Below are 9,366 nucleotides of genomic sequence, written 5' to 3'. Positions count from 1 at the left end.
CTACACTGCTGCTGGGATTGGAGCTTCAAGGCTTCCTTCACTCTTTAGCTGTGTCTCTCTACAACTTAACAGAGCTTTGGAGTCTGAGTTCAGAGGATCACAGTTCTGTTTCTGCTTCTGATTGAGAGGCAAGTCCTGGGCATGGCGACACAACTGCTGCAGACGCTGGAGAGACAACAAGAACAGATGAGTTTGTTACAGACATCGGCTCAGGAGAAAAAACAAACTAACACAGTTCAGGATAGAGCTCTCCAGTCACTAAAGAGATTGGAACAGTACCTGGCGTAGTGTCCCTGCTGTCCTGGTGAGTTTATACAGCATGACCAGAGGCACACAGGTGACAGAGGAGAGGGCAAAGAGCCAGCCCAGGACATATGCCCAGTCTGGATACACATAGGTGTTGTTGAACTTCAGAGGGGTATGCTTGACCAGAGAGAAGATGAAGATACCCTGAAGTAGAGAACAGACATCTGACTCAGCTTCACTGAAACAGCACAGGAGGACTAGAGAATATGCATTAAAATAAAGAATATACACTAGTATAACAATAGAAACTGCTTTATACAGGTGATGTTTAAGAAGAAGACTAAAAAAATACAATAGTAAAAGTAAAAGTAAAAGAAATTAACAAGAGCATACAGTTTTAAGCATGTTTAAGCAGAATGTAGGGTAATTAGACATGAGTTTTGAGCTGGGATTTGAAGACAGTCAAAATGTGTCTGCCTAACAGTGAATCTGAAGACCATGTTTGTCTCCTAGAAGATAAAAATAATAAAGAACAGGGCCCAAGACTGAATTCTGTGGCATATCATAATTGACTGGAGCCATGGGAGGACCAAGGAAAAGAAAATGCTGCTTGCCAGTCAGATAAGAGCATAAATCCAGTTAAAGCCAAGATAGACAAGAATGTTTGCAAGTGAATGATTTACTGTATTAAAAGCAGCACTAAGATCAAGGAACATAAGGATACTTATATCTTCTGAGTCAGACACAGTAAGTAAATCACTCACAACCCTGACAAGAGCAGTCTCAATGCAATGATTAAAGCAAACACTGGACTGAAATGGTTCAAACAAATCAGGAAATAGGAATGGTGAATTAGAAATCAGTCTATAGTTTATCATTTATCAGAACACAAGCCTGTTTTTTTAATCTAGGAGTTTTGATTGATGCAGTCTTTAAGACAGTAGGTACCACACCCATGGGAAATGAACTGTTGATGACGTTGACAATTAACTGGCAGATGTCTGAGAGGCAAGCTTTCAGTAAAGTTGTAGGCATGGCATCTAGGCAACTAGTTTTTTTTGTAGCTGTTAATAATTATTGTATTCGAGATATAGGAGGATCTGGCAAAAAAGAGAACAGCTCTGTACACTTGCAGGTGTTCATTGTAAGCCTGAGTGTGAAACACTACGCCAGAGCTTTTGCTTAAGTGCTCCAGGTTCTCTTGTGAAGTTCAGGTTTACATAATGGAGAGAAGCTCTTGAAAGAAACAGAGCAAGTTTTAAGGGAGGCATATTTAACCAAAATACTAGTCAAAATACTGATATTAAAGTTACTTTCAAGGTTAGTTTGTGTAAAAAGTTCAAGAAGAAGTTGAAGACATGCTCTTACAGTGCACACAACTGGAGTGATGTAGCGCCAACAGTACCAAAACACAGCCAAAGGCCGATAGCCAATCATGTCCTCAATGTTGGCACAGAAGAGATCAGCTCCTGCATGAAACCCAGAGGTGAAGACCACCAGCTCAGTAATGACACAAATACAGATGAGCAAATGTATTTTGTAGTGCAGTCTGAATACATTGAGAGTTTTGTGTATTTTATCAGCATCTAATTTATCTCTACTAAGCTGCAGGAGTGAATCCTTGTAAAAGCAGTACTCAAATAAATCTCTGTTAGAATTATGGCAAAAATTGGAAGAAAACAGATACTGACCAATGAAAACCCCCCACCATTAATAAGAATAAATAGAATAATAGTAATAAAGATTAACATTAACACCTACCATATACCCATCCAATACAAATAGTCTGAAATATGGCAACAAACAAGAGGCAGGCCCCATTGCAAGCATAGTAATCAACCAACTGGAAGATGTATATTCCACCCTGGAAAGACAGAGCAAATTTTGCCATTTAAATACATGTGAGGTGACAACTGTGATTTTACATTACGTACAGAGGTACAACTATGAATGTCTTCTTTTCGGCATTGTGCAGTGCCAACACTTACTGAAACTGTTGTTTCTAAGTTTCTTCATTCCCATGAGCTTCTTAGGCAAATCTGTTGATCCTTAATTCAAACCAGACCATTGCAGGTCTTGCTGATTAATTATCAGGCCCCTCAGCCCTTCAGTCCTCACCTCAGTGACCATGAGGAGCCCAAGCAGGAAGCAGACCACACAGAAGAGGAGCAGAAAGAGCTCCTGCCGGTATCCTCTCCGGAACACTGCAGGAAACATATCCACGATGGCCGTCATCATGGTTTCAGTGCCCACAAACTACAGAGAGCAAGATAACAGAGAGCACAGACACCTGGATCACTGAGTCAACTCACTACCAGAACACACAGTCCACAGAGCATGCAAACACAGGTTACCCCTTTGGATATAAAGTATTGTACTGATTCACAAGACGGTCTCACCTCTGTGTCTATTCCCAGCAGGAGGACCATGATGAAGAAACAGACAGCCCACAGCTGGGGTAGAGGCATCATGGCCACTGCCCTCGGGTACGTGATGAACGCCAGGCCAGGACCTGAACAACCAGACATGGGGGAGGCAGGGAGTGAAATCATTTCAATTATAGAAATCACAAACTAAATCTGAGAATGCACAGTTGAGTACAATTAAAATTAAATCTTTGTTAGTGAGCAGCTATATGAATATTTAAACCAATTATTCCTAAGGGTAAAAGTAAAGGTTTTCACAGAACAGTCCTGTAAGATTTACAGTTACAAAGCACACTCCAGTCAAAGGAGAACCAATGAGACAGTAGATGTGGACAGACTGTGGCTCACCAGACTCAGCAACCAGCGAGATGTCCACTCCCTGCTCGTACGCCATGAAGCCCAGCACAGAGAAGATGACAAATCCAGCCACAAAGCTGGTAGCGCTGTTCAGGAGGCACAGGTAGAAGGAGTCCCTGCATGAAGAGAGACCATGGTTACAATCATTTCATCACAACCACCACCCACCCTAGTGTGGAGCCTGAGAGACACTTGCTAACAGCAGGACCTATTGGTCTAGGCTGTACTGCATGTACTGATCACAGTTTGTACTCATAGGATACCAGGTTCAGCACAAAAATCCCATGAAGTGTTAACTGTACTGCAGTAAAATGTTGACAGCACCTACAAAATTTGTCAGTATGGAATGCTTTATTAATGGAAGAATTAACTCAACTCCCATAGAAAATGATAAATTACAAAGGTAAGAGTCCTTAAACAATGATTATGAAAAATGTCAGTTCATGATACTTTGCTGTCTACAGGAATTTCACTTTGATATCATTTTCCAGAGTTACCTTTCTCTTACCTGTAGCAGTTATTGTTGTATTTGTTGTAACTGCTGAGTCCTATTAGCAGTCCTGCACAAACACTGTAAGAGAAGAAAATCTGTGTCCCTGCATCCATCCATACCTAGGATTGACAGGAGCACAGGTTTACAAATCTGTATGGCAGCCACTTGACAGGTTAAAGGGTTAGTTTAATATACAGTATCAACTACACTGTGTGTTAGGCACTGGTATCATGTTTTGAGAATCTGGCCAAACTGGATCAGTTGGTTAGATCTTCTTGGGAACATGGTTAAACACCATGTGAATACTGGGAAAGCGGAGAACCTGGGATTTCATCTGGTCTCATCCCTGTTCTATACATCCTTGCAGTAATTTTGTGGATTTGTGTATAAATCTTCTGGACCACAGCAGTAGGACTTGGGGAACTGTCATTGAGATGCATATACTGTCAGTCTTTGAGATAATGATGTTATTGACATAATCATGGTTCCTACTTAGCATTCAACTACAGACTATGCAGACTAACAGTACAAGGCTCTGCTGTAGCCTCTGGAAATGTACTGTCAGAGGCATAGAACCAAAAATATCACAGTCTTAATTTAATGTAGACTTTATTAAATGAAAAACAAATTGCATTTTTACATACTTTGAAAATAGATTTTTGCAGTTTTATTCCACATGTTTCTCATGCTAGAGATATACATTACACATCGAAGGACCACCTGTGGGTCAGTGAGCCGTGTTACATCAGGGTAGAGGTAGAAGACCAGTCCATCAGCAGCTCCAGGCAGGGTGAGTCCTCGGACCAGCAGCGCCACCAGCATCACATAGGGGAAAGTGGCTGTGAAGTACACTATCTGAGGAGGCAGGAAACCATTGATATATGGACTATTAATTTCAGATCTGCATGTCATTTATAAAACTACCATATTAGAAAGTTAACCCTGTTTTTATACTTCAAATTGTAATCTTGAGAAAGTATCTTAAAAAACTAAGATGTCATGCAGTTCAAATACACAATCCTCACCTTCCCTGAGGACCTCACTCCCTTCCAGACAGAAAAGTAACAGAAGATCCAGGCCAGCAGGAGACACAGGGCCAGATCCCATCTCAGACTGCCCACCTCATCGATCCCACCAGAGATACCCAGCACCCTCCTGCTGCAGAGATGACAATGCACATTCAATATTATTGTAAACAAAACTTGCAAGTGCCTGTAATATAACGTTAGTGATGGGTTTGCCTAACCTACTTCCAGAACTCCATTACAGCAGAGGTGGCCCTTTCTGCCTCTGTCCAGTTGGAAGTGAGATTCTGCTTGTGAAACTCCACACAGGCATCTGTCAGAAGACCAACAGAATGGAAGAAGTGTGTGATCTTGTGTGAAAGATAGCAAGAACTGGTGAGAGTGCAGAGAAAATGGAATCATTGCTCTGCTAATACACAAACATCTGAACTTTCGACTCCATTACTGGATGTCAGTTTCACTAACTCCAGTGTACTCACCCTGGAAAAAAAAACATCTGTGAAGGCTTCATTTTCAATGCACTGAGATTTGAAGTGAACACTTATTCTCAGTACCTGTGTTCCAGGTGTTTCTGCAGCTGTCCCAGGGCAGCTCTGAACTGAAGGAGGAGAACAGGTAGAATAAGGTCCAAGCCTGGATGATGATGTAAACAGCGCTGCTGTAGATCATGATCACCACAGTACAACAGCCAATGCCTGTAGAGACAGAATCAGGATTAGTCTATAGTAATTCCTGTCTTGTGATAGCTGATAATGGTGCTTAACACATCGGTGAGCAATTTATAAAATGCATGTTATTATCTCATATCTATTGTAATAAATTCACATATTGAAGATGATTACTTTTGGCAATTTGTGAATAATTTGAGACTTTCGCTCAGTGATATTTTAGTTTGATTTACTATCATCATGAAACACATCATACAGTGAAAATATCTCTTTCCACACTTTATTTTTGCATTCGAAAAAATGTCATTTGTAAATGTCATTCGTGTTGTCATTTAAACAACTTTCTAATATAGTTTGTATAAACATTTGTAGTCTAAACATTAAAATGCCCTGTTATTGTATCTGAACTAGATACTCTGATGTTCATAGGATCAAGCTGTTGAAACAGATTTCCCAGGAATCCTTCAAGAAATGTCTTGACATGACTGTCTGATCTGTCAGCTTCCAACAGTCAGATGGCCTCCTGTTGTTTTATAATATACTTATGTTCTCAGTTGCATTAGTAATTCCTTTCACTGTCTTAAAATATTGTTGAGTATGTTTTTCAAAATTCTGTTGTGATGAATTTTAATAATGATTGTGCAGGATAGTGTAATGCAGAAAAGCCGTAAAAATGAATTGAAACAAGAAGCTCACCTTCAAACAGGGGGCAGATCTTCCTCCAGCAGGTGACGCCCCCCTGGCTGGTGTACTGCCCCAGAGCCATCTCCAGCAGAAACAGGGGAAGTCCGCAGGTAAACAGGAACAGGACATAGGGGATGAGGAAGGCACCTTTTAAAAAAGAGAGGTTAAATATCACAAAAGATATCATCCCAAACTTATTAACTTTTTCCACACTGAACCTCTTTTTTAGTTCCATGTCTCCATGTAAAAAGGTAGTGGAGCTAGATAGGTCTAAATGCTTGGTGATTTATGATTATTGCCCCCTCTCACCTCCTCCGTTTTTGTAGCACAGGTAGGGGAACCTCCACACGTTGCCCAAACCAACAATATTTCCAGCTACTGCCAAGATGAACTCCCTCTTGTTTGCCCACTGGCCCCTCTCCTGGATCTTCTGCCCCTTCTGCACCAGCCTGATCCCCTGGACTGGGGGCTCATGCTGGGCTCCTGTCTGCAGTTCCCTGGCCATCCCAGCTGTAGCCCACTGAAATGATTCTGTCTAGAAGGATATGTGTGCTTTAGAGAACAATAGATTGGGACTGAGAGAACAGGAAAGTTTCAGATACTGAGGATCTAGCTCTTAACTACAGTATATAAGCTCTAAACATATTTAGAGTGATCAAAAATGATCCATATGAGGCTTTAATGAGCCAAGAAGTTTTTTACAACTACAGGAAAGAACAGGCACTGTATGCTTTGATCAGAACAAAAATTGTATCAATCATTTTGTAACAAATTGGTGATTCAGAAAATAGAAAACAGAGGAGGATAAACAATAATCAAAATAAATAAATATAACCTCCAAATGTCAAAGATATACAGAAGTGCTTCGTATATATCATGCTGCAACTCACAACTGGCAACCCACTGAAGTGAAGCAGGTGTGAGCCTGGTCAGCACCTGGATGGGATACCTCCTGGGAAAAACTAAGGTTGCTGCTGGAAGAGGTGTTAGTGGGACCAGCAGGGGGCACTCACCCTGTGGCCCATGTGGGTCCTAATGCCCCAGTATAGTCACGGGGACACTATATTGTAAACAAGTGCCGTCCTTCGGATGAGATGTAAAAGCGAGGTCCTGACTCTCTGTGGTCATTAGACAACCCAGGGTGTTTCTCGAAAAGAGTAGGGGTGTTATCCCGGTGTCTTGGCCAAATTTCCCTTTGCCTTTACCAATCATTGCCTCCTAATAATTCCCATCTACTGATTGGCTTCATTACTTTGTTCTCCTCTCCACTGATAGTGTGGTGAGTGTTCTGGTGCACTATAGCTGCCGTTGCATCATCCAGGTGAATGCTACACATTGGTGGTGGTGGAGAGGAGTCCCCTTTACTTGAAAAGTGCATTGAGTGGATTGTCCAGAAAAGCGCTACATAAATGTAAGTAATTATTATTATTATTATAGTTTGAGAGACCCATGTTCTTTATTCACTGGCTGAGCTTTGGCAAAAGCATAATAAATGAGAGGCAAACAGGAGAAGCAAATAATTATGAACAATAACCCAACTAGTTAGCTCCCAGCATACAAGATATGCCAGTTACAAAACAGGACATCTCAAAGGCCCTGGAGGCCCCAAACTGAATGGGAAGCAGAGACTAAAATGAACTCAAGAAATAAAGTTCAAGATATTCAAATTAGATGAGATTTGATTTAAATCCTATCAGACTAAAATACTTGATATATCTTGTTTGATTGTTATCCTAGAATCTCAGGTGACAAGGTGGGCTTACACCCTAGAAGGGATGCCAGATGCCAGGCTCACAGACACTGGATGTGGAGACAGCTAACCAAGCCAGCAGGACGTCAGGTGGTGTGAGGAAGCCACTGTGTGAGAGCAAGTGTAGGACCTCAGGCTCATCTTTATCACTGTGGCACCACTGAGTTTTCACACAGATCTTTACTTAGCAGGTTAGTGTGTGGTGTAGAATCAACTTACTGTATATACCAAGATATACAGGAAAAATTAAAATTTAAACTTCTTTCTAACTTGTTTTTAAATCATGTTTATCAAAACGACAAGGATAAATAAAAACGAATGTGAAATGTGCAGGTCAATAAAAGCAAATGGATTTAGATACATTTTCCCCAGAATATTTTGTAAGAATATTTGATTAATCATAGACTGTCCTTGGAAAAGCTAAACAAAGACACAGGGAAGAAAAGCACCTCTGTACCCCATTCTGGGAACTTGAAATTAATGATGAAAAAAGGACGTCAACAAACTGTTTTTCATTTTAGTCAGTAATGACAATCACTCACAAAAATAATCCACAATGATGATGAAGAAAACTCAATTGCTTTGCTATGTTGAGTAAATTAAGACAAGACAAAATCACCTGTTTGACTAAAAGTCAGAAAATTAATTTTGTCACATGAGGTTCACCATTCGTACATTTACCTTCTGTCTGGCAAATAGCAGTAATGGGTATCTTGGGGCTGCAAGGTGACTCTTAAGTGTGGTAATTGGGAAGTACCGTGATGAGCTGTTTGTATTCCTTTTCTCTTTGTTTTCTATTGATCCTCACTTCCTGCCAGTCTTATCTGCACTCCAGAATCATAAACCCTTTTTGTGTGTTCATTGATGGGCACCTAGATAAACAATGAGATTCAATGCTGTACTGATTAGATTAAAAAAGCAAGAGTAACTTATGATAAAAAGAAAATCCAAAGAGACCCTGAATTTACATTCTTGAAGAGCTTCAGCAAATGAGCTGGAAGTGATCACTTTTGTTCATCTTTTCCTGGTACAAACCAGTTGTGTTAAATGGACATCAATTAAGGGACACTAGGATCCAGGAGAGTAAAATCTTTTTGTTTACTGGTATTGGCTTTATGGGGCTTTAAAGATCAAGTCTGTGATCTATATTAACATTATCTTTAGCTTTATATTCAATCAAATTATTGTTATTTAATTCTCTTGTAGTAAGCTACAGTACCTTGCTTCTAATGATCTGTTGAAAAAACAATCAAATGGATAAGATAGTGAAATCTTTCGTAGAACAAGGCTCTGACAGTCAATCACGCTTTCGGCTGGAAGAAATAGAATCTAGAGTCTAGCAATACTTCATATATGATGAATTTATATATATTTAAGATATTGAACAAATTCAGTGACTAAATTTAAGTGATTAAATGTAAGGGTGATTTTAGTATAATTTGAGTCAGCTCATACAAATAAAAATATGTGATTCTATTATAGATACTTTAGTCAACCTGACTTAACATATTACTAAAACAATGACTAAAACAAAACTGATGACTAAATGAACTCTGCAGAACTGTCATGGAGCCTGTCAGACATCCTACTACAACATTCAACAATACAAAAATGCAAGGGCTCTGATCTATCCAGTGAAGAGCGTCCTATTTCACATAGTCATTTCAGGGTCCATTTTCACATTAATCATACATATTCACAGCACCCTGGGAAACAA

The 9,366-nt window shown here is 40.0% G+C and overlaps 1 protein-coding gene across 1 annotated transcript; it reads right to left on the bottom strand.

The window, feature by feature from the left end:
- Positions 1-6,404, bottom strand: LOC148831053 (sodium- and chloride-dependent GABA transporter 2-like). The gene is made up of 14 exons (XM_088920695.1): positions 6,209-6,404; positions 5,912-6,046; positions 5,102-5,242; positions 4,773-4,860; positions 4,548-4,680; positions 4,243-4,377; positions 3,538-3,641; positions 3,021-3,145; positions 2,646-2,758; positions 2,365-2,502; positions 2,008-2,110; positions 1,615-1,715; positions 280-450; positions 1-165 (listed from the first exon to the last, which is right to left on the bottom strand). Exons 1-14 carry the CDS (start codon positions 6,402-6,404, stop codon positions 1-3), a joined length of 1,848 nt encoding a protein of 615 aa, XP_088776821.1.
- Positions 6,405-9,366: the final 2,962 nt, after the last annotated feature.

This window comes from Atractosteus spatula, chromosome 7 (assembly GCF_055471065.1).
Source record: "Atractosteus spatula isolate fAtrSpa1 chromosome 7, fAtrSpa1.hap1, whole genome shotgun sequence".
Classification (NCBI taxonomy): Eukaryota; Metazoa; Chordata; class Actinopteri; order Semionotiformes; family Lepisosteidae; genus Atractosteus; species Atractosteus spatula.
This window is presented reverse-complemented; position numbering and strand designations above follow the sequence as displayed.

Coding starts and splice junctions, on each gene's coding strand:
- LOC148831053 (XM_088920695.1), bottom strand. CDS start 6,404: ATGGCCAGGGAACTGCAGACAGGAGCCCAGCATGAGCCCCCAGTCCAG. Junction 2,759..3,020: donor CTCGCTGGTTGCTGAGTCTG/GTGAGCCACAGT, acceptor CTGGTTGTTCAG/GTCCTGGCCTGGCGTTCATC. Junction 1,716..2,007: donor TTGTATTGGATGGGTATATG/GTAGGTGTTAAT, acceptor GGTTTCATGCAG/GAGCTGATCTCTTCTGTGCC.